At 38.5% G+C, this 26,763-nt stretch overlaps 1 protein-coding gene across 2 annotated transcripts in view; it reads left to right on the top strand.

Moving 5' to 3' along the window:
* Positions 1 to 26,763, top strand: part of PCDH11X (protocadherin 11 X-linked) — a 1,026,455-nt gene that overhangs the window by 364,548 nt on the left and 635,144 nt on the right. Inside the window, exon 4 of one of the 2 annotated variants that reach the window (XM_075836602.1) lies at positions 2,641 to 2,712. The exons of the other annotated variant lie outside the window; for it this stretch is intronic. Coding sequence (XP_075692717.1) covers positions 2,641 to 2,712 — 72 coding nt within the window. The remainder of the gene's footprint in view (positions 1 to 2,640; positions 2,713 to 26,763) is intronic. 2 annotated transcript variants of the gene reach the window in all.

The following is a 26,763-nucleotide window of genomic DNA, read 5'->3' as shown; positions in this document are numbered from 1 at the left end:
AAAAACGTCTTTACAAGCTGACAGCCTTAAACTGATTAAAGAGCGGCCTCTCTTATCCAGCTGTGGGTTGGATAATGTTCTTAGGAGAGGATTTTTTTGTATCAGGCTTCTCTTTTATATATCACATGACCTCACCTATCCCATCCTATGGGGATTGGTCTTGTTTCAAAATGTTACCTTTTGTAGTTGATCTTTTAAGCTCTTTGTATCTTTTTTCCTTCTCTTCCAAGAAAATTGTGTTCTAATAAATAATGAAGAATTGGACTTGGAAATGGATAAATCTGTTCAGTGATACAATAGAAGTTCATTTTATATGGGAGGTGGATGAACTATATCCATGAATTTACTTATCAATCCCATGATATACTCGGCACCCTCTGTCATTGCCTTCACTCACATTTTTGCTTTCTAGAAGGTGGAATTCACTCATTTTAACATTCTCATGACCAGGTTTACACACCCAGGGCTTTATTTTCCCCTCTACAGACTATTCTATTTCTTTTTTTTTATCCTTTACTTATCAGACCATTAAGAATGATTTAAACCTATTTTTTTCTGGGGGAGGCGGTTCAGTTTTTGTTTTCTTACTGTTATTTTTAGTGTCTTTTTTTTTTTTTTTATTCATTTTCCTTTCTTTTCTGTTTTTTTTAGGCATATGAAAAATGCCATACCAAAAGCATGCTATTTTTGTATTTATTTTTTCTTGCAAACAATGGTACAAACAACAAAAAAGTCACAAATTCATATGTTTCTTTGGATTAGGGGTGGGGAAACTTATTTTTTCTGCCAAGGGCCATTGGATATTTATAACATCATTCACGGGCCATACAGTATTATCAAATTAAAAATTTGCCTGCTATATTTGGTCAAACAATTAACTCCCCCCTAATGTGATGTCTGGAACTACTTCTCTTTGGTGCGGCGTGTGATGTTCGCCGGTATTGAGGATGTGTCGCTCAGTCTGAAGCAGTCGTCTCTTTGGTAAGTTTTGAAAAGAACTCGCAGCAGTAAGTTGATCCGACTGGGACCCACACCTATCTCAAGAACGGGGTCCACTAAACCCCGTTCTAGCTCTCTGTGTTTTGGCTGATTTCCAACCATGAATAAGAAAACAGCGTAGCTCGCTGAGCTACTCTGTTCCCGTAACTTCCATTCAGTTCTATGGGACTTCCGGAAACAGCGAGTTACGCGGTTTCCTATTTCATGCTCGGAATTCACCTGCATCTGCCACAACACAAAGAGGTAGAACAGGGTTTAGGGGGCCCCGTTCTAGAGATAGGTGCGGGTCCCAGAGGTGGGACCCGCATCTATCTGATATTTATGACATATCCTGTGGGTATGTCATAAATGTCTCTGATGGGAAAACCCCTGACTTTGTGTTCTCCTCAAAACATGTCCTGTCACATTTGTAATGTCTTGTAGCACAAAAACCACGGTGGCAGCGGCGGTCAGAGTGAGCTCGGTGCATGCTGACACGGGATTGAACCAGTCACCTGACCTTTCGTCACTGATGTGAGGTCAGGTGATGGGACTGGTCCACTCTCGGGGCGGCACACACCGACCTCACTAAGACCGCCGCCATACTAAGCTCGGTCCGCCAAGAAGAAGTGAATGACGCAGCGGCAGCGCGGTCTGGGTGATGTTGGACTAGACCAAATGATCTTGCGGGCCTTATACAGCCTGCGGGCTAGAGGTTCCCCACCCCTGCTTTAGACGAACAACAACAATCTGGCGATAGCGATTCTGGATTTAAAGAAAAAATTGCAACGGTATGGACTCCCGCTTACGGCAAATAACTTGTGTACAGAGCTATAATAGGGCTGTCAAAGAGGTCAATGGGCCCTCTACTGTACGTCTGTATGACGCTGATTCAATTCAGAAGTTTTTTTTCTACGAATCTGACCAAAAAAATGGTGGTATTTCCATCGCACTTCATATGTACCAGGTAAACAGGAGCCTTCGTTGTTGAGGAGAATGTTTCTGCACGTATGAAGTCCGGCCGAGCCCATACAGATGTGCATGGAGACACTATGGCTCTGTACTGAAGAGTGCACTGCCAAATCGGCTCCATGTGCGGAGCTCCACTGTGTACATAAGCCCTAAAATAAATGTAACTGCTGTGTGTGAACGATGAAGCTGTCGGGATGCTGAGAGTTGTAAGTTTGTAACAGCTAGAGGAACGCAGGTTGGAGACCACTTCCCTATGTAACATGCTCTCGTCTCATTACTGTTACCCTCTAAAGATGGTTTCAGTCGTTTAGTCTCTAATGGAAATTGTCCCTTTAAACAACCTTAGTGAAGATCTGGAAATAATGGCTTTGATTTGTGTCTGTTGAGTCGGGTTGGAGAGAACACTTTTTAGATTGGAGAAATAGCTGAAACATTTGTATTTTATTGATTGACTCATTAATAAAAATGAAAACCACCTCCGAGATCAGGAGAGTTTGTCAGCTCCGGTAACTCCTCTAGAATATTGAAGGATGTGAAAAGCAATACAATCTTTTGTATACAACATCAAATCAATGCTTGCTGCTTTTTCACTAGGAGAACAACTTACCAAAACCATTGCTTCTTGTCCGATCGTGCCTTCCTGTTATTTGTGAGCCCCTCTCTGCAATAATCATTTTTATGCCTTCACAGAAGTTGTCTCCTGCTATTTATCAACAGACAATAGACTGGACGAAAAATGTCTCTTCCTCAATCCTGGGCAAGGTAAATCTTTTCTATGGCTCTGTTCTGTGCAGTGCTGAGAATCTCCTGTACATTCTTTAAAGTGGCAGAAAACATAGGAATTGCAAGTTTAGGATATTGTTGTATTCAAAGCTGTAACCTCTATAGGTGATATCAGACAAGGATAGAATGACCTCTTGGCATGGCAAATGTGGGGAGTCCATGACCCCCCACCCCCATCTGCCCCATGCAGATAATGGAATTGATCTCAATCTGAGGCTTCCGCTGGAAGAGACGACTTGAAAAAGCTCTAGGGCATGTTCACTTCTGCAACCGTTGTGTTATTGCTCCAGTGCATTTAAAATAAAAGAATGAAGCAAATAGTCTTGATTAAAAATATCCTACGGTTTGCGTATACGGTTTCTATGCAGCCCTATGTGTTCCCATGGTTACAGACTACAAACAAACTTTGTGTAGTCTGAATCTGCCCCCTTTTCTACAAAATCTAAAAATGGAGGTTGGAGTTTGAAAGCATATATATAAATCTACTCAGTCGGGGTATATCATTTCACCACAGTAGGAAATTGGGCGTACAGAGACCACAGGCAGAAATTAACTGCATACATTCCCTGCAATTCAGCACCATCATGTGTGGACAGCAACCAACAGTTGTCTCAGTGATTAGTACTGTTGTCTTGCAGCGCTGGGTTCAAATCCAACCATGGATAACATCTGCATGGCGTTTGCATTTTCTTTTTGCACGGGTTTCCTACAGGTACTCCAATTTTCTCCAATGCTCCAAAAAAAACATACAGATAGTATAATATGGAATATAGATTATAAGACCTAAAGGGGACTGATGTGAGGAAATAATGAATAATGTCCTAAAAATCCTTCTTATCCTTTATGGATTCCTACAAATTACAAGCTGGTAGAGTATACTATGGGTTGTACAGATGTAGCCATCTTTATCTTGAATTGTAACACATTAAATACACAGTGGTAAGAAACGTTAACTTGACTTTTTCAATGGCTTTTGTTGTGTGATGTCACGCTGAAGCAAGTTATCAGAGTACAGATCAATTTGGCTACGTCTGCAGTTTGCCAACACCTGGACAGCTGAAAGTTGGAGACCACTGCTTTATGGGCAATCAATGCATCTGACAGCTGTTAATGGTTGCAATGGGCAGCTGCTTAAATAGGATCTGTCACTAGTTTATTAATGTCCTATCTCCTAACTAATCTAATAGGCGCTCTGATGCTGATAACTGCAGTGTGATTTTTATTCAAAAAATGTTTATTATTTGCAAAGTTAGGAGCATTTTTCTAAATATGCTAATTTGGCTATACTTGCCAATGGGAGGGGATGGAGCTAATGGCCTGAGGAAGACACTGATACAGTGTCGAAACGCGTAGCCTTATGCTTTCCTAATAAACCAGTTATTATATTATTTACTCTTTCTCGTGGATTTGCCTATGATAGCAGCGCTGTATTCGGTTCAGTATTTATTTTATATATGTGCCTAACTGAGCGGTTGCTGTGTGTGCTAACGGCTTGGACCTTGCTGCAGCTTCATCGTTACTTATTATTTTTTCTACAATAGAGTTGTGCCTACCTTTTCACAACCTTAATCGGTGAGCACATTTACTACCACTGTTTATCCACCTATAACATTCTTTGCGATCTGCACCATGTGGCGCCGTGGTTTTTTCTTTTCTTTCCTTTAAATAGGAGGTGACTCTTTCTTTTCACTCTGGGCGGTGTAATGTTTTCTGTATGACTCTGTCCAATCATCATACAGCTTCTCCCCCTAACCTACCCAGAAACACAGCCTGATCATATAGTATACAGCTTCAATTCCCGACTGTGTTTTCAACTGGTGATACCTCCAGAACTGCGATCCTGGTGCAATATGAGCCGGAGATATGGCTATTTGAATTTGAAGTGATCCCCCTTTCCCCCAGCCTCAGTCTCTCACTGTGTGTGAAGCAGCTTCATGCTGATTGGACAGCGTCAGAGGCTGGGAGGAGCTCCACCTCAGGAGAATCGCTGCTGTTACCTCCCACTTGTCTAGCATAGCCTCATTTGCATATTTAGAAAAAAGCGCATAACTTCTAAAATAATAAACTTTTTGGGACACAATTTTCACTATCATTATCAGTGTGGCAGCGCCTATTTAGCTAGGAGATAGGGGATTACTAAACTAGTGACAGATCCTTTGTCTAGATCATTCGCTCTTGAGGTAGCTCTAACCCATTGGAAATCATGGTGGTCATGCATAGAAAAAGTGAAGGTTAAAGCTGCAGAACATGGTACATACTATAAGTTGCATAACACTTAATGGTGGGTGGCATGGACTACATGGTGCTATCTAGCCTGGGCTATAACGTCCCAGATCTGCAGCATCTCCAGCTATGAAGGAGGGAGCATTCAATTGAATAAGCGATTGGTCAATCCCTATAGATAAATGTTACACTAGACACATCTTCTACAAAAATGTGACGTTTTATGACATTGTTGTTCGCACCTACAACTCTCCCACTGATTGGATGATTTTAATTACAACAATTAATGTGCAGCATAAAGTCATGGGTCGTTACTCCACCACCAGCTCTCCCGGATGACTATTACCTTGATATTGTTACTGAGTATAAGAGGCTTCACAATGTCATTTCCATACAGGGGAGAAATACTGTTAGTTTTATTCTTTCTTTCTGCTCTTATCAGACTGATTAAGAATGATTGAAACTTCTTTTCCTTTTTGCTTGATTATAGCCCCTCTGGTGCCATTAGACATCCATGTAAGCCCAAAACAGCTTACGTTTGACCTTGTCAATGTCAAATTTCACCAATCAACTGGTTTTGCCTTGAAAAACATTTATGCAGGCAGTGTCATCAGGGGAGGTCACCGCGATTCGCATTTGTTTTAGTAAATTTCTATGTCGGATTAAGCAGCGAGGTAGAATTTTACTGCAGGAGAGCACAACGGGGAGTTCTCCTCTCCAGCCGTGCATTCATGTGATTTGGTAGTGAATGGCTTGGTGCATTTCTGATTCTCATTTAGGGAATGGTCTGTGAGTAGAGCGCCTGCATCAGAACATGTCCTGTTATTACTGTGAATATATCTGTTTTCTCTTAATGGAGTGTATTTTAGCATGTGAGATGGGAACGGTCTGGTGCATTTTCTCTGTAGAGAGTTGCAGGAAGTTCTGGCTCTCCTCAGAGCAATGTGAAATGTCCATCTACAGGAAACAAATTGTTTTTGTGATTGCTAATACACTGGTTATGTCTTAACTGTTCAAGTACATGGATTGAAATTCATTCATGCCCATCTTTATTCGGAATTGAAATTCGCAACTCACAACCTCCTTGGTGGATGCCACTTTTTGGAGTTGTCACTAAGGGAGGCAGCTGTTCCTAAGCTGAGAAATGAAGTGCTATACTGAGTGGCATCGTGGTCCCAGGTCAAGACTCCATTATGGATCATGAAAAAATAAAAAAACATTTACAGCCTCCTACTGCATCCATAGGTTTAGAGCAGAATTTCTCCTTAAAGTATCTTAAAATGTACTCAATATTGTGGATCTTACCTTAGTTGTGTTTGAAAGTTATTTTAAATTTGCGTTTGTCTCCTGCAGTACCACTTTTGACCAGTTTGACAGTGACAGATCTTTTCCATAAACAACTCTGCAACAGCGCCACCTAAAAAATAAATTCAAATAAATCTCACTATTCTGCCTTATTTCATATGTTCTTGAGACATGTCAGATGTAGAGACTAATTTCCATTTCTCCTGTGTCTTCGATTCAGCTCACTCTACGTTTTCCAGATTTATCAGTACAGTAGGGGAATCATTTCCCCCATTATTTCAACCCATGTGTGCCTTTTGGTTTTTACCCTTAAGATCTTTGGTTCTCTGGGCTTTTATTGGTGAGTTGTCCCATTAAAATTAGTGGGAGTGTAATGGACATATGAACCTCTTGGTTCTAGAGATCGTGGTATTCAAGCACATAACTATGCCCCCCCCCCTCCAGAAAAAAAAAGAAGAAAGAAACACCTTACAACTTTACCAACATTTTTTTCCAATAAGGCCAAAGCTCACAGACCTCCGTTTTTTAGCAAAATAAAATTTTTGAAAATCGATTTTATTTCCTCAAATCTAGTGCCATATAAAAAATTAGATTATTAAGTCACATGACTGCATTATTTTTTTTTTGCTTTTGGCCTTTAGTTTGTAAATTGCTGATAGATGGGAGGAAAAGTCAGTTCTATAACTGCAAATGTTTAAGAACTTTCCTGAACTGTGTAGAGTTTCTGATAAGGACGATTCTTCTACAACGAGCGTCTCTAATTTCCAGTATATCTGATAATATATTAAAAGCACTTATATATTCTGGTGCAACTTGGCTAATATGTTTCTAATGGTTTGTTCAGGGTGACCTCGGCGTTCTCTATAAATGTTTCAGCATAGTTATATGCTTCGTCAGATATTCTGCAGAGAAACAGCCCATTGCCTTGGAGTGCTTTAATAACCGTTAGCGGGCATTGCCATGGCAACACAATAATTGTTTAGTGTATGGAAAAAAAGTATATGGTTGTTTTCAAGGAACACACGTTACCACGGGGCTTGTTGATTTATGTTCTGAGACTTCTAATTAGTATGTAAATACCCGAAGATATGCTAGTCCGCCATCTAAATGCTGTGAATGAGCCAAAACTGGAGTTTTGGAAACACAGGGGTGCAAAGCAATTTTCAATGCATTCCACTGGTTTATTGGGGGAAAAAAAAGTATGTTCAATAGCCGAGGGGGAAATGTTAATTGTGTTGTAGAGACGGCCAAATGCAGCTTGTAAGGAGGGTTTTTTTTTTTTTATCTTAAAATTTTTATTGAAAGAATAAACATACAGAATATCGATCAAATAAAGAGAACAATGTACATGTACAAAGCAAAAAAGTCAGAATGAGTGGCAGACAATAATAGGTTAATATGACATGGTATCAATCAGATCATTAACATAGTAGCAAAAACAGACTAAAATCTCAAAGATTCGGACCCCCATCTATGTAAAGGCAACCGTGTAGCAAGTCAGGTAAAATCTCTAAACATCTTCCACGGTAGCCAAGTTTTTAAGAAAGCCTCCCTGGAGTGATTCTCCTAATGAGGAATTTCTTCAAATCGAAAAGTTTGGCCCACTTTGGCTATCCAATGCTCCATACAAGGGACTTCCACCAAGAGCCAATCTGTTGGGACTAGTAATCTAGCAGCAACTAATAAATGTTTAAAAAGTGTAGAGGGGACAATGTTGTAAGGAGGTGATTTTTACAAAAGTGTTGAAGGACTCACTAAGAGGAGGTATTCAACCTTCTTCTATCTTCTGACAGTCCAAGGAATGAGTCCGTGGTGGTCCATGTGCTGGAACACCTCCTGAGTCTCCGGATAAAGGAGCCACAGATCTTAGTAAATCACATTGACCTCTTTTATTTATAGTCTCTGAGACTGGGAAGCACCAATGCATGAAAATGACATTGAAATGAATGGTGCAGCCCAAAGAAATGTACTCTACTGAGGGCCATGGCCGTCTCATTGAGGGACTCCAGGGTTAAAGCTCACAGACCCTGAGCTCTACTGATATGTGTGACATGAAGACTGAATTTGTTTAATCAGGTTGTGTAAAGGAAAGTTCTAGTAGGGAGTTACTCTGCCCAAAAGTGTGTTACCCACAAATTTATTTCTCCATGCCATGAGATTGGGGTGAGTTGGCATTGTAAACCTTATTTCTTCCATTTTTTTTTTTATAAATGAGAATGACTGGGTCTTCTGCGTAAATCAGGATTGGGTAACAGTCTGGTCAGCTGGAAAAATGGAGACCTGGAAATTATTTTTTTCTCCCCATTAGGGTTGCCCCTTCTCTATGAGTAGAGGGGAAGAACGCTCATCCAGTCTAGGAAGAAGCCCTAATCCGGCTACAAAAACTCTGCATATGTTGTATTGCATCATGGTTGACCCATTAACGAAGACTATGAAAAGACATTTAGGGGCAATTTATTTATGTATTTCTTTACAGCCATATTTTTTATTTATATGTAAAATTGCATCCAAGTAAAAATACTTAAAAAATAAAAGTATGTTTTTAAATTGAAAATATACGTAGGTTTTTCTTTTTACTTGTGATCAGGACAAGATAACCAAGATGGAAATCCATGAGCTCAGATCTCCACCAATTCCCATAACAGATTGCTGTGGAGAAGAGGTGTTCAACCTGCCACATTAATGGGGTCTCACATGTCAGCCTTGACTTTTACAGGGCCACAGAATCACATTAACCCAGGGTGGATCAATGGATAGGAATAGACACCTACACATATATAGTTAATTTCCATGGTCATATTTGTGGTCTGTGTCTTATCCATATATTTATTTTGTGAAAAATTGGATTGAATCCAAGAAAAGGAAAAAGTTTCCATACTCCTCACCGGTAAAATATTTTTTTGCCAACTTTTTTAGATACCACAGTGCCCTCATATTAGTGACAACAACTATCTCCAAATAAGTGACAACCACAGGTCCTGCCGTGAACTTGGAGCTATGAATGACAGAACTTGGCTGCCTTCATCCCTGTCCTGAGCCCCACAACAAGAGGGCCACCATTACTGCCCAACTGGTTCCACCCTGAAAAGTCCATCACTGGAAATCTCCAACAAAATACTCAAGAGCATCACTGATATCCAATAATCGGGTACAGGCGCTCAACACCAGTCTGCGTGTCCTATATTCTGGATATCTGTTGCGTTTTCATTTTGTGGATCCCCCAACGTTGCTAACTTCTGTTTTTTTCTATAACCTGTAGAAGATAAATTAAGTTGGCGTTCTCCTTGAAGTAATGAATGCATCTATCCATTTAGTATTTAGCATGCCATGGACTGCAATATCAAACAAAATAAAAAAAATGTGATTTTGTGGTTCCATTATGTCCCTCAATTCTTACTCTTGGGTAAGAGATGATGATGATGATGGCACTTTAACAGTGGGACATTTTGGAGGGTAGATATGATTGTGTAGTATACTGCAGATTGATGAAAGCCGAGTTTAGGTTATTTTGCCCATAATGGTTCCAAATTGGTTTTCTCGGCTGAAGGTTGAGTCGTTCCTGGAGGACTCTGCACTTTGCACTCTCTCTAATCTCGTCAAGAGCCAGAAATCCTTCCAGAAATGGAAGATCTGTGGCGAGAGGAGACTTGATGACCGAGGTTGAGTGATTTACACCGGCAAAAATGTTGTAGAAACAAACGCATTTGTGCTCTGATTTTTTGTTTTTTTTTCTCTGACCAAACTATCAAAAGGATTATATTCTGTCGGCTTTGAAAAATATCTGCCTTAAACTGTTTAAGCCAGCATTTAGTACAAAGAGCGGGAGCGTTTCCTGCCTACTTTCTTACACTGATGGATTTGCTAAATTCAAAGGTTTTTAGGTGTAATTTTGCATTGAACTGACACAATTGCTTCTGAGATTAAAGCCTCCCGGGAAGGATGGGGCCATTTTTCTCGTACAGTAGATAAGGCGAAAGTACATCTGTAATGTAACATAACAAAAGTGGTTTAAAGGTGATCCTTCAAGGGGCTGCAGACCGTGTTCTGCTTTGTTGCACACATTTAAATACAAGATAATGTCATTTATTTAATAGTTTGCTTCCTTTTAACAAGTGCATGTGGCAATTTTGTTTGTCTGAAAAGTTTCACAGATGCTGAGGTTGTACATAGATAAATACAGCTTTTTTTTAAAAGATTTGTGCAAGTATTCTACTCTAAAACTTGGCTTAAAGGGAACTTGGGCTTAAAGGGGTTCCGTTTAACGATTTGTGCCCAAGAGACCGTTCTGACCCTCTGCGGCATGCACGGATCCTCCACCTTGGATAAGAAAGCTCAGCTGTACTTCTGTATGGCGGAAGAAGACCTAAACTTTGGCAAGGTCAAGGCTTTCCTTATCTGTTACATGACCAAATGCTTGGGGGGGGGGGGGGGGGCTCGCTTGCACCGATTTGCTTTGCAGACCAGCCCTAAATTCCAACTCCTAGTCTAGACTCTTCCCTCAGATACACCCCGGGGAGCTTTGTTCCCTTTCTGCATGAGGAATGAAAAGCAACAACCATTTTTAAATCCGCAAAATTACTCTAAAAAGACAGTAATTTTTTTGGGGGGACTATTGCCCAAAGGGCCTGCACTACTAAGCCTCACCCCCACCCCCCTTCAGTCCATTACTTGGAGAGGTGAGGGAGACTTGCACTACATTTAAAAAGGTTGCACATGATTAGAAAAAAAGACCACTTTCTTCCAAAAACAGCCCCACACCTATCCAATGTAATAGATCTGAACTGCAATACCAAACACAACCCATGGACAGATGTGGCGCTGTTTCTGGAATAAAGCAGCCATGTTTTTCTTATTTTGAACAATTCTTTTATAAAGTGCTGATTTTAGTCTGGCATCCATGGAACTAGAATGATACCATATGCTCAGATCTTCTAGACTCTCGTCTCGAGCACTCCCGGAGTGGTATTCCAGTAAACTTGACTATGCCATGGCCTATATTCTTGCTTAGGTGCCACGTTATCAGACATTTAAAATTTGCCCTACTTCTTGTATGTATGTATGTATGTATGTGTGTATGTATGTATGTATGTCTATAAGGCATATAGTAAAACGTGGCAAGGTTGTGGGTCAAGCCAAAGAAACCAATTGAGCCTGATGGTAAATACTCTGCGTTGTGCTGGGGATTGTTCTCGCTTAGACGGTACGTAGACTCTCTGTTCTTAGGTTTTTGGCACACGTTGCCTGGTTAATATTCCCACACGTTATCTATCTGCTTGTTTTGAGACCTAATGAGGGGATTCGTACATTGTTTGTTCCCCTGCCTGAAATTTACAATACACTGTTTGCTCAGCACATTACTTTAATATATGTCTGTTGCCTGGGATCCGGGGATGTGTTTATGTTGCTTAGCGATAAATTGCAGAGAAAATATTTCAAAGTTCATTGAACACGAAAAGTATTTTAATTTATTTAAATCCACCTCGATTAAAATGGATTATTGTTTTCTAGATGGATACATATATATTGTGGGGGGAAACAATGGAAAGGGAAATGAATAGACAGTGAAATAATTAGTAGGAGCCGATCTGATTTAATCATTATATATGTTAGAAAATATTTCTTTATGAAGTTAAGTTTTTGGGTTTCTGACAAGTCCCTTTCCAATGCCCCTGTAGAGCACGATCATCTAAAAAAAAAAGAGGATCGTCCTTTTTATTATCTAGAACCAAAAGTCCCACCCGCCTTCGGTTTCGCCACTGAAAGATCATCTGATTCCAGATTGGGTCGAATTAAGTATTTCAGATTGGGGTTCAGTGGGCTTAACACGCCGCCCCCATGCACAACAAATTAATTTTCACGCCAGCGGTAAGTAATGTGCTCCATTAGCAGCATGGAGATGTCCACCTAGGACTTCATGGACTCTGTTGTGGATAGACCCCATTATAGTGCCATAATCTTGGTCCACCAGAACACCCTCTACTGGTCCTGTCTAACCCGGGACTTGCTGCAAACACTTGTCTAGAGCAAAGTCTCTGTGGTCATCTGCTAATATTTCCGTCAAAGTATTCTTTACCGTATATAGAGAAGTTTATTTTGGTATTAAAGGACCATAAAGAGCATGAAAAGGCGGAGAAGGATTTCTCCACCTAAGGGCAATGCGGTTGAGTACGGCTGAACAGAAATTCACATCTTTGCACGCTATATAATTAATTAGTATCACGAGCCACCTGGTTTTTAACTCATTAGTCGCCACCAATACGCCTTAACACGGCGGCTACTAACGGGCTATTTTCTGGTGCATACGCCTTTTCACGCCGCTGCATCAGAATAAATAAGCGGTGCCCTGATGGGGGAAGAAATTCCCTGCTCTCGGCTATCTCCGGTAGCTGAGGGCTTGGAGCAGCACTGCTCGAGCAGGTGGATCGAAATCCGCCTGTTTAACCCCTTAAATGCAGCACTCAATAGCAAGGGCAGCAACTAAGTGGTTTTGGAGGGAGGGAGCTCCCTCTCTCACCCCACCGTCACCCGGCAATGCGATCGCAGGGTGCCGGTGCTTTCTATGGCAGCTGGGGGCCTAACAAAGGCCCCCAGGTCTGCCACTAGTTAATGCCTGCCAGACTAATAAGAAAGTTTAAAAAAATGAATAACCCACTTTTTCCCCTTACAAAATTCTTTATTATGAAAAACAAAAAAAAGTTACACATATTTGATATCGCCGCGTCCATAACGACTCCAACTATAAAGCTATTATGTTATTTAACCCGCTCGGTGAACGCTGTAAAAAATAAAATAAAAACCAATGGCAGATATGCTGTTTTCTGTGCATCCTGCCTTAAAAAAAAAAAGAGATCAAAAAGTCGTATGTACTCCAAAATGGTACCGATAAAAACTACAAGTCATGCAGCAACAAAAAAAATCCCTCATACAGCCGCATCGGCAGAAAAATAAAAAAAGTTATGGCTCTTCAAATATGGAGACATAAAAACAAATAATTGTGAAAAAACACTGTTTTTACTGTGTAAAAGTAGTAAAACATAAAACTATATCAATTTGGTATCATAACGACCCACTGAATGAAGTTATGTTATTTATACCACACGGTAAACAACGTAAATTCTGGACACAAAAAAGTGGCAAAATTGCTGTTTTTTTTCTATTACCCCCCCAAAAAAAAGTTAATACATTTTAATCAATAAATTATATGTATCCCAAAATGGTGCTATTTAAAAAATACAACTTGTCCCACAAAAAACAAGTCCTTATACAGCTATGTCGACACAAAAATGAAAAATATATAGCTCTTTGAATGCGACGCTGGAAAAACGTATCTTGGTCATCAAGGTTTAAAATAGGCTGGTCACTAAGGGGTTAAAAAGCCTCCATAGATAATTACAGGACAGCATGATCTCTCACTAAAATGGGTGATCTCTCCGGGATTAAATTAATAAGGTCCACCCCAACTTCAATCTGGTATAGATAGGCGGGGGCTCCAATCAATAAGAAAGCAGGATCCTTATCTCGCGGAGAGAAGTTTCAAAAAAGCTTCTCCTGCATTACAAAGTCAACCCATTGATATGAATGGACACTATGTAATGCTTAACTTCACCTGTGGTGGCGCTGCAGGGAAAGTGAGCGCTTACTGCCAGGTTTCCCACAGATAACAGATGATCGCTGCGGGTTCCAGCATGAGGACACTTTGTGATCAGATTATTCTCAAGAGACCCTTCTAACAAGTAGGGATTGTCCAAAATAAGGAATCTCTTTAACTTCTTAGTCCTTTTTTTATATGTTCTATTTAATTCGAAAGAGAATAATTTCTTCTTTGTTTTAAGGTCCCTCTTATCATGTTAGGAAGCCATGGACCTGTCATGGAAGCCATCTAGTCTAGACTCCATCATTTGATTACTCATGTGTGTGCTGGTGGGCTCAGGGCAATTGACCTTTGTGTCTTGTAAAACGACCCTGGTTGACCTTGTTGACTTGAGCGTTGCAGTGAGAATTGTCAAATGCTGAACTCGTATTTTACCAACTTTTTATTGTTAAATTTCATCACCGTTTAAGATTTTTGCTGACTTATCGTACAGCGGGAGATCCGCACATATCCCTCTAGGGCACACTTTCTTCTGGCAGGATTCATTGGAAATGGAATAAAAACGTATTTGCTACTGGTAACAAAAAGACCGTTAATACACGAAGACACCGAAACCTTTTAAGATCGTTTATTTGTAATTTATTGATAAAATGTTGGTGATACGGTTCTGAACCTTTCGACATTTTATCTAATCATCCAGATAATTTGTTTTCCAATATTTAAAAGAAAAAAAAGATTAGAATAGATACATTTTAGAAACCATGAATAAAATTAGGGGTGGACTGACCAATGAGGCATTAGAACCGTGTGTGAGTGCCCATCGTCAGAAGGGGCCCAAAGCCCCTGAGTAAAGGGGCTCATATCAATTATTACTCAGGACCTCAAACAGTGAGCCCCGTCCCTGAGTACTTTTTTATTTTTATTATTTAACCCCTTAAGGACACGGACAATTTTGGCCTTGTGGACAGAACATTTTTTTTATATTTCCCTCTTTGCATCCCGACGCTCATAACTTTTTTATTTTTTGTGCGACGTAGCTGTACGAGACTTTGTTTTTTGTGGGACGAGTTGTACTTTATGTAGGTATCATTTTTTGGTACAAATACATTATTGTTTAATTTATATAAGTTTTTATTTTGGCGAAAATGCAGAAAAAAGCAGTTCCGCAGCAGTTTTAATATTTCTACACCGATCATCATAAATGTTATACATTTATTGTTCAGGTTGTTACAGTCGTGGCAATACCAAATATGTCTATTTTTTCATGTTTTGGGACTTGTATTTGAAAAAGTTTTTATATTGTAAAAAATTTGTATTTCTGTGTATTTTTGTTACTTTTTTTATTTAACTAATTTAACTTTTTTTTTTTATCCCATATAGGGATTTTTCATTTTTATTTAGATTTTTTTTAAATGTAATGTACTGGCATAGATCTATTTGCCAGTACATTAGCCTGTGTACTGATTGTAGGGCGCACCTCAGTAACCCCTCAGTATTCCCTAACAACAGGATATATGTTCAGACAGCCCTGGGATCCTTCAATGTATTTTCTGTGACGCGATCAAAGGGCAGTCCCCCCATCTCTGAACGCCGCGGTCAGCTTTGATCGCGGCATTCAAGGGGTAACGGTGGAGAGAAGAAGTTTCTCTTCTCTCCAAGTTAGAGGGGGCTGTGGCTGTATATCACAACCGTTGCCCCGCTCCTGATCACGCGCAGACACTGGCTCTCACACAGGACGAGAATGCTGGTCCTAATTCGAGAAGTACCCGCCGCTCAGGACGAGCACTCTCGTCCAGTGTCGGCAACCAGTTAAAGGTCACTTTTTTTGGATAATAATTTTTCATTAGTATTTGGGAGCCAAAACCAGGAGTGGGTCCATAACACGAAAGAGGTGAAAGGCAAAGTTCCCACGGGTCACATACACTGCGTATCCGACTTGGAACCGGCAGTACATTTCCTCCGAAAAACCGCACCACATTGGGGTGCAGTTTTTGGGGTCGAATTTCCAGTGCGGAAAGTCGCGGTAGAAAAAAACCCAGAAAACGTTCATACTTACCCCGACCATTGTCATGGTAACGCGCCCCTCCTTTGCCGCCCGGTCTGGCCTCCTTGGATGACGCTACAGCCCGTGTGACCTGTCACATTGGATGAAATGTTGTCCCAGGTGGCCGGACACTGGAGGAAGAAGCAGGGAGTTCTGGGTAAGTATGCCATTTTTTTTCTGAGTTGCGATTTTTGCGGCGGAATAGCTCTGATTTTGCCGCAAATGTCGCAACACTTGTCTATTTGTTGCAGGTTTTGCATCCCCATTAAATTTTAATTACAGAACGGTAAAGCAACGAAAACGAAGCATAGATTGACTTGCTGCAGATTTAATTTCCGCACCGCAGGTCAATTTATTAATGATTTTGCCGCGTCTTTTTTTTTTTATTTTCAAAATCTCATCGACCTTTCTTCTACTGTAAATGCTGCGGGAGTTTAGCACAGAATTGTGTTGTGAAAATTCTGCAGCGTTTACGCTACATGGGAACCCGCGCTTAATCTTTCCATTATACATTTTCCCTGTAAAGGTTCCACTCCTGGTTTTGACTTACAAATAATTATGCAAAATACTGACCAAAATATAAAATACTGCCGTGTGAAATAGACTTGAGCGACATAATCCTGACCCTAATAAACCGAACCGGATCCAAAAAAAAAAGCCATTTCATCCTTTTTGAACCCATTAAAACAAAGAGACCTCATTGATGTGTCCATTTCTTGCCATTTTTTTTCTCTCTATGTATCAAATGAACATAAAATGCTGGTGTGAACGAACCCCGTTATAAAATGTGAAACATACAATCTAGATGAGACAACCGGTGGAACAAAATGGTGCAATTAGCTCTTGTAAGGGAAAAAAATATCCACTTACACGGCTTGTTATATACTTGAAAGGTGTTTGTCTGTTCCCCCCTGTTAGCGAGGACATGGCAGACGAAAGGATCGGATCCTTCTGTAAAAGAAAAACAAAGGAAAAAAATAAGGTGAGATCTCATTAGATACAAAACAGTTTGTAGCATCTTGGCTCCTCCGCCTTCCAATATTTCCGCCATCCAATTATGTTCTTAATGTGAGACGGTGCCTTGTTTATCCATTGTGCGCTGATATCTTATTTGACATTTAAATCTATTAAGACTGAATGAAAATTTATTGCAATTAAAGTGGTTGGCTGAGAATGGAGCCGTTACACCAAAGCCGAGTTTCTATGGTAACGCTTGTGTTATTTGTGTCATAATAATGCAGCTTGTTTTTAAGATGCACTTTCTAGAGAAGTTGTTCCCAGTTTTCATGTCAAGAGTCCCTCGAAGCACTAAAGAAAACCAGTTGTATTTAAAAGGAGTCGATGTTCGGATGACGTGTGAGGTCTCTGGTAGACATGAATCATTGTTGCGTGTTTCTTTGTTATTTTGTAAATTTGACACCGTCCTTTCTTTATGTAACTTTGTATCTTGCGGCCTGTTCACATCAGCGTCAGGGTTACATAGTTACATAGGTTAAAAAAAAAGCCACCGGTCCATCAAGTTCAACCTTTCTCAATATATTACCCGTCATTCATTGCTTGATTAAATATAGCCCTCAATGCCATTCGTAAATAAATAATCATCTCGCCTTTTGTTAAATGCTGACTCAGTATCTGCCATCACTACCTCTTGGGGTCAGGCATCCCATAGTTTGACTGCTCTAACTGTAAAGAACCCTTTCCTATTATGATGTCTGAAACGTCTTTTCTTCACACGCAATGAATGTCCCCTGGTCCTGTGTATTGTCCTTGGAAGGAACAGATCATGTGCTAGTTCTCTGTATTGACCTCACATATATTTATATATATTAACAAGATCACCTCTAAGATGTCTTTTTTCCCAAGCTGAACAAGCCCAAATTTTCTAGCCTTTCATTGTAAGCGACACCTCCCATCCCAATTAATAATCTAGTTGCCGCCTTTGAACCCTCTCCAGTTCTCCTATGTCCTTTTTACAATGTGAAGTCCAAAATTGAATTCCATTTTCTAGATGTGGCCTTACAAGGGATTTATAGAGGGGCAATATTACATTTATAGAGGGGTAATATTACATTTATAGAGGGGTAATATTACATTTATAGAGGGGCAATATTACATTTATAGAGGGGTAATATTACATTTATAGAGGGGTAATATTACATTTATAGAGGGGTAATATTACATTTATAGAGGGGCAATATTACATTTATAGAGGGGTAATATTACATTTATAGAGGGGTAATATTACATTTGAATCATAGGTTTTTATCTCTCTTTTTATACACCATAAAATCCTTTTTGCTTTTGCAGCTGCTGCCTGACATTGAGAGCTGCTGCGTTATCCCCAGCAGTTTATTTCATTTAATGTGTATAAATGAATGCTATTATTGCGTCCTAGGTGCATTACTTTACATTTATCAACATTAAATTTCATCTGCCATGTTTTTGCCCCTGCTGCGGCTTATCTAGGTCTTTCTGTAATATTTTAAAGTCAAGCTGAGTTTTAAGTATCCTTCAAAGTTTTCTATCATCAGCAAAAAAACTGACACCTTGCTATCAATCCCATCCACCAGGTCATTAATAAAGACATTAAAAAGAATTGGGCCTATCACCGATCCTTGTGGTCCCCGCTGGTGTCCGTACAGATCCTTGTGGTCCCCACAGCTCCCAGTACAGATCCTTGTGGTCCCCGCTGCTCTCAGTACAGATCTTTGTGGTCCCCACAGCTCCCAGTACAGATCCTTGTGGTCCCCGCTGCTCTCAGTACAGATCCGTGTGGTCCCCACAGCTCCCAGTACAGAACCTTGTGGTCCCCACAGCTCCCAGTACAGATCCTTCAGCCGCATGACCAACATCCAGATTTGCACTTACCCCCTCATAGAACCCAAGCACATTGGTTGGGCACGACCGGTTTTTCATGAATCCATGCTGGTTATCAGTAATTAGACTTTTCTCCGCCATTTACTTTTGTAGTTCATCTCTTAGAATATTTTTGCATACCACAGATGTCAAACTTACTGGACGGCAGTTACTCGGTTCCACCTTTTTATCCTTCTTAAATATTGGTACAGCATCAGCCGTCCGCTAGATCTTTCCATCGGAGGCACCCATCAATGGGAAGGCAAATGGAAACTATAGTTTATGTTTGCATTACCATTGATTTAGATGGTAATTCTTCCGCTGCAAATGGTTTCGGTTTGATTCCGTAAGGTTTCCATTTTTTTGGCGGAAACAATAGCGCAGTCAACTATGCTACTTTTTCCGTTAAAAAAAAACAAACAGGATACAGTACGGAACTAAACCGAAACCATTAGCAATGACTAATCAATGGTAATGCAAACGAGAGCTATGGTTCTCATTTGCCTTTCTGTTGATGGGTTCCTCCAACGTAAAGGTGTAGCGGAACCCATCAACGGAACCCTAACGCTGATGTGAACACACCCTTACTGCCAGCCCATTTACCTCACGTAGCATGAGACCAGCACATTTTCAGGTAGAAGTTTTGTATATTACAACGAGTAAGAGGTGATCATGTTATTCTATCTCCAGATCGGAGACTGTAAACTTTGTTGTCAACTTCTCTGGAAATTTGTTTTTCTTACAAAAAAAACGAAAAGTACAATAAAACTGCTGAACTAAACTGTGAACTTGGCCTAATAGTAATGGGTTTTTGGAACAAATCTTATCCATTTAGAGAGAGAGTTTTAATTTTGCCCTTTTTGGGGGTTTAATAGTTCCACCCATTGTGAACCTCTGGCACAGCAAATAGTAACTACATGGCGTGAAATTAAACTTATATGGTCTAGTCTTTCCTCTTTTGAGTCCCCGCTTTCGGGACCCCATTAGTAATGTCATGACCAACCTCTATTCTTGAACTTATAGTTATGCAACAGCTACTGGATGCTCAAGGTTTACCAAGAGTAAAGGGTGAACCAATGGAAGTTTTCAGTGCCCAAGATATACAAAACCCTATAAAATCGACTGAAGAAGTCTCCGGCAGGACTTAGCGTTTATGGTTGTTGCATTGAGCTATTTTTATTGTACAATACAAAGTGCCTGCATCTCTGGATAAATACATGTTCTCCTTATAATACTTTATATTAAGTGCAGCGCGATTGTTCGGCGGGGTGAAAAAAACATTTTCATCCCGTGGTGTAATTGCAGTAGTCATTTTGCTAAAACAGTGCTATTTTAGTTTGTCTCCATTGTGTAGATCAGCTTATATACATAAAACCTACTGTCACATGCAGAGCAAATAATTAGATTTCAATGCTTAAATAAATAAATAAAAAATTCCATTATTGGGAAAATGCTTCCCCAGACGCGAACCGCATGTCCTTCAATGAATAACAAGGTTCTGACGTCCGACAATAATGGACATTTGTCATTGTTGTGCTATTGTCCTGAAGAGTATGTTCTTCTTCTAAACACTGAAATACTTATGAAACAAAGATTTAGACTCATCTTGTAGTGATCTCTTTTAAGATTGCTGATTAGACCAACAAGCACCCCCCCAGTGACCGATACTCTATGTACACACACACACACACACACACACACACACACACACACACACACACACACACACACACACACACACACACACACACACACATATATATATAGTTAATGAAACCTAATACAAGAGAAGAATAAGACCTCACATAACTATGAGATATGTTCAAAATATCACTTGATAATATATTTATATATATTTCTCTATAGCAAGCAGTATTATAGTAGTTATAGTCTTGTATATAGGAACAGTATTATAGTAATTATATTCTTGTATATAGGGGCAGTATTATAGTAGTTATATTCTTGTATATAGGAGGCAGTATTATAGTAGTTATATTCTTGTATATAGGAGGCAGTATTATAGTAGTTATATTCTTGTATATAGGAGCAGTATTATAGTAGTTATATTCTTGTATATAGGGGCAGTATTATAGTAGTTATATTCTTGTATATCGGGGGCAGTATTATAGTAGTTATATTCTTGTATATAGGGGCAGTATTATAGTAGTTATATTCTTGTATATAGGAGGCAGTATTATAGTAGTTATATTCTTGTATATAGGAGCAGTATTATAGTAGTTATATTCTTGTATATAGGGGCAGTATTATAGTAGTTATATTCTTGTATATCGGGGGCAGTATTATAGTAGTTATATTCTTGTATATAGGGGCAGTATTATAGTAGTTATATTCTTGTATATAGGAGGCAGTATTATAGTAGTTATATTCTTGTATATAGGGGGCAGTATTATAGTAGTTATATTCTTGTATATAGGAGCAGCATTATAGTAGTTATATTCTTGTATATAGGAGCAGTATTATAGTAGTTATATTCTTGTATATAGGGGGCAGTATTATAGTAGTTATATTCTTGTATATAGGAGCAGTATTATAGTAGTTATATTCTTGTATATAGGGGGCAGTATTATAGTAGTTATATTCTTGTATATAGGAGGCAGTATTATAGTAGTTATATTCTTGTATATAGGGGCAGTATTATAGTAGTTATATTCTTGTATATCGGGGGCAGTATTATAGTAGTTATATTCTTGTATATAGGGGCAGTATTATAGTAGTTATATTCTTGTATATAGGAGGCAGTATTATAGTAGTTATATTCTTGTATATAGGAGCAGTATTATAGTAGTTATATTCTTGTATATAGGGAGCAGTATTATAGTAGTTATATTCTTGTATATAGGAGCAGTATTATAGTAGTTATATTCTTGTATATAGGGGCAGTATTATAGTAGTTATATTCTTGTATATAGGGGCAGTATTATAGTAGTTCTATTCTTGTATATAGGAGCAGTATTACAGTAGTTCTATTCTTGTATATAGGGGCAGTATTATAGTAGTTATATTCTTGTATATAGGGGCAGTATTATAGTAGTTATATTCTTGTATATCGGGGGCAGTATTATAGTAGTTATATTCTTGTATATAGGGGCAGTATTATAATAGTTATATTCTTGTATATAGGGGCAGTATTATAGTAGTTATATTCTTGTATATAGGAGGCAGTATTATAGTAGTTATATTCTTGTATATAGGGAGCAGTATTATAGTAGTTATATTCTTGTATATAGGGAGCAGTATTATAGTAGTTATATTCTTGTATATAGGGGCAGTATTATAGTAGTTATATTCTTGTATATAGGGGCAGTATTATAGTAGTTATATTCTTGTATATAGGAGCAGTATTATAGTATTATATTCTTGAATATAGGGTCAGTATTATAGTAGTTATATTCTTGTATATAGGGGCACTATTATAGTAGTTATATTCTTGAATATAGGGTCAGTATTATAGTAGTTATATTCTTGTATATAGGGGCAGTATTATAGTAGTTACATTCTTGTATATAGGAGCAGTATTATAGTATTATATTCTTGTATATAGGGATCAGTATTATAGTAGTTATATTCTTGTATATAGGAGGCAGTATTATAGTAGTTATATTCTTGTATATAGGGGGCAGTATTATAGTAGTTATATTCTTGTATATAGGATCAGTGTTATAGTAGTTATATTCTTGTATATAGGTGGCAGTATTATAGTAGTTATATTCTTGTATATAGGGGTCAGTATTATAGTAGATATATTCTTGTATATAGGAGCAGTGTTATAGTAGTTATATTCTTGTATATAGGGGGCAGTATTATAGTAGTTATATTCTCGTATATAGGAGGCCAGTATTATAGTAGTTATATTCTTGTATATAGGAGCAGTATTATAGTATTTATATTCTTGTATATAGGAGCAGTATTATAGTAGTTATATTCTTGTATATAGGGGGTAGTATTATAGTAGTTCTATTCTTGTATATAGGAGCAGTATTATAGTAGTTATATTCTTGTATATAGGGGCAGTATTATAGTAGTTATATTCTTGTATATAGGGGCAGTATTATAGTAGTTATATTCTTGTATATAGGAGCAGTATTATAGTAGTTATATTCTTGTATATAGGGGCAGTATTATAGTAGTTATATTCTTGTATATAGGAGCAGTATTATAGTTGTTATATTCTTGTATATAGGGGCAGTATTATAGTTGTTATATTCTTGTATATAGGGGCAGTATTATAGTATTTATATTCTTGTATATAGGGGCAGTATTATAGTAGTTATATTCTTGTGCATAGAGGGCAGTATTAGTATTTATATTCTTGTATATAGGGGCAGTATTATAGTAGTTATATTTTTGTATATAGGGGCAGTATTATAGTAGTTATATTCTTGTATATTGGGGCAGTATTATAGTAGTTATATTCTTGTATATAGGGGCAGTATTTTGGTATTTATATTCTTGTATATAGGGGCAGTATTATAGTAGTTATATTCTTGTGCATAGAGGGCAGTATTATAGTAGTTATATTGTATATAGGGGCAGTATTATAGTAGTTATATTCCTGTATATAGGAGCAGTATTATAGTAGTTATATTCTTGTATATAGGAGCAGTATTATAGTAGTTATATTCTTGTATATAGGAGGCAGTATTATAGTAGTTATATTCTTGTATATAGGGGCAGTATTATAGTAGTTATATTCTTGTATATAGGAGCAGTATAATAGTAGTTATATTCTTGTATATAGGAGCAGTATTATAGTAGTCATATTCTTGTATATAGGGGCAGTATTATAGTAGTTATATTCTTGTATATAGGAGCAGTATAATAGTAGTTATATTCTTGTATATAGGAGCAGTATTATAGTAGTCATATTCTTGTATATAGGGAGCAGTATTATAGTAGATATATTCTTGTATATATGGGGCAGTATTATAGTAGTTATATTCTTGTATATAGGGGCAGTATTATAGTAGTTATATTCTTGTATATAGGAGCAGTATTATAGTAGTTATATTCTTGTATATAGGGGCAGTATTATAGTAGTTATATTCTTGTATATAGGAGCAGTATTATAGTAGTTATATTCTTGTATATAGGGGGCAGTATTATAGTAGTTATATTCTTGTATATAGGGGCAGTATTATAGTAGTTATATTCTTGTATATAGGGGCAGTATTATAGTAGTTATATTCTTGTATATAGGGGCAGTATTATAGTAGTTATATTCTTGTATATAGGGGCAGTATTATAGTAGTTATATTCTTGTATATAGGGGCAGTATTATAGTAGTTATATTCTTGTATATAGGAGCAGTATAATAGTAGTTATAGTCTTGTACATTATAATATAGTAGCTCTATTGAAAGAAAAAATAGTGAGTGCAATTTCATTGTGTTTTTTTGTTGTCATCTTCTGATTTAGTTGAATTTTGGCGGTAGTTATGTAATGTCTGTTAGGAATTAGATTGATTTAGATGATTTAATTAATAATCTGTTTAGATTAATTTCAAATGAAAACAATAAAAAAAACAAAATTACGTAGACTTAATAACTATGTATAAGTAATTTTGAAGGGTACTTTGTTTTGCGTTGCCGAGTGTTTTCTGTTGCTGGCGTTACATGACCGATATATATTTCAAACCTCTGAATGTATAACCCCGTAGAACGAAAATGGAAACCTCAAGTAAGATTACAATTCACTTGAAAAGTCTTAGAAAATCTAAAGTACAACAATAGTCCTGTAATTTCATACAAGTGCTGTCATTTTCTACATCAAAGAGTAATCTGTGAAATGGAGAGAAAATATTTTATAAATGGACACTAAAAACACAGGAAACTGCAGTAAAATCCAAAAATAAGATCTTCCGTGTTATTAGCTGTAATGGAGCATTGGAACATTTTCTGAGTATTTGATTCCCTGGGTGCATGAACAATGTTTATTATTAATGGCAAATGCAAATGAATCCAAAAACTGTACACATTTTAATTTTTTATCCAAATTCTCTTATTGATTTGTTTTTAATAATCTAATGCAAACAATAGAGCCACCCTAACAGTAAATTTAAGGCGTTTTTCCTGAGTTATTTTTTTCCCAACAAACAGCGTCCATAGGCTGTGTCTGGAATTGCAGCTCAAACCTGTTCATGTTAATGGGGCTTAGCTGCAATACTAGACACCGCTCACATACAAGAGTGGCACTGTTTTATAGGGGGAAAAAAAGAGACCCTTTTTTTCTAATCCTGGACAACCCCTTTTATTGGCAACGGTCTAGAGAGGGTTAGGTGGGGGCTAAATACTTTCCTGGCAACCAGTTTGTGGCCCCAAGAGTAATATTAATTCTTAAGCATGATCACAATACCCGCATCTGCTAGTGAACATTTTGTAACATTTTTCCTTATAGTTCACAGTAGACTTTTTCTATTTTCCGAGACTCCAGGTTTGCCACAGACTATAAACTCAAAATATAAGCGATTTACGAGATCTGATTTTGGTATGAGGACATGAAGCTTCAGGGAAAGCTGCAAGTGATCACGGTCCTAAAAATGTTATCCACTAGGAGTCTTCTTGTTTTTCCTTTTAATTATTTCCTTTAAGGTTACATATGTAGTTTTAGTCCTTACTCAGACGAGCATATTATGCGTCCGTGTGCTGTCCGTTAAACAAGTCGGAACGCAACCTATGCAATTGGATGGGGCTGTTCACACTTCCGTGTTTCTTCACACAACGTGTGTCCGAAGCTCAATGCATGTCCTATTTTGGTCCGTTTTTGCAAAACCACATCACCCATTGAAGTCATTTGGTGCGTGAAAAACACGGACAGCGGACGGATGACATCTGTATGCTGTCCGTGTTTTTCACGCACAAGTTGCTAATGAAATGCTGAGAAAAAAAAAAACAGGAGCACTGATGCCACACGGAACTGAAATGCATAAAATACGCTCAGTTTTTTTGCGGACGCGAAACGGACACGCTCGTCTAAATAAGGCCTGAATGTGTTGTGATCTAGCCTATGCTCACGGTTTTCAATGTTCAAAGTAGCAGAAATGCTGCAGTGTAAAGCAATGATCTTTTTTTGTTTCCGCACTTTACAATAGATGTGCTTTTTTTTAATTTTTTTAATGTAGATTGTTGGAGTTGCTTCTTTAAGGGGTTTTCCAGTTTGGAAAATAAATTTTTATATAGTCTAGACTCCATACATCCTATTAGTGAATTCTGAGGTAATAGCGGGGGTCCTCAGGATCCGCATCTTAAGGTCAGTGGGGAGCGGTTATAGTCTCTGGAGGACATGTCCTGTCCTGCATTACACAGATAACACATTGCTATGAATGGACACTGTGTAATACTTCATATCCCCTGTGGTGGCGCTGAAGGTAAATTGAACACTTACTGCCAGGTTTCCCCACAGATTACTGCTGATCGCTGGGGGTCCGAGCAGGGGGACACTTTCTGATCAGCCTATTTTCAAGAGACTTTTCTAACAGGAAGAGATTGTTCAAAGCGAAGAACCCCTAAAAGTTTCAGCATGTTCCCAGAGTTCCCTATAAACCTGCATGTTAATTCAATGGGGGTTAGATATAAGCTATGTTAACCCCTTCGGGCATCTTGACGTGCTATTACGTCCTAGTGCGAGGGGTGATATATGGAGCGTGCTGAGCGTGCTTCATACGCTGCGGGTGTCAGCTGTGTTTTACAGCTGACACCTGGGACTAACGGCCAGGAACAGCGATCGCGCTGTTCCTGGCCGTTTAACCCCTCAACTGCTGCGGTCAATCACGACTGTAGCATCTGAGGCATAGATAAGATGAGGGTGGCTGCCCCCACCGACAGCCACCCGCAACAAGATCGGGGGGTGCTGATGGTTCTCATGGCAGCCCATGGGCCTAACGAAGGCCTCCAGGACTGCCTTCACTTTGCTGTGGCCGGGCTTAACAAAAGCATGTAAAAATGACTATATTCTGCAATACATTAGTATTGCGGTGTATTGTACCAGCGATCTAA

The sequence above is a fragment of the Rhinoderma darwinii genome, chromosome 8 (genome assembly GCF_050947455.1).
Source record: "Rhinoderma darwinii isolate aRhiDar2 chromosome 8, aRhiDar2.hap1, whole genome shotgun sequence".
NCBI classification, from domain to species: domain Eukaryota; kingdom Metazoa; phylum Chordata; class Amphibia; order Anura; family Rhinodermatidae; genus Rhinoderma; species Rhinoderma darwinii.
This window is presented reverse-complemented; position numbering and strand designations above follow the sequence as displayed.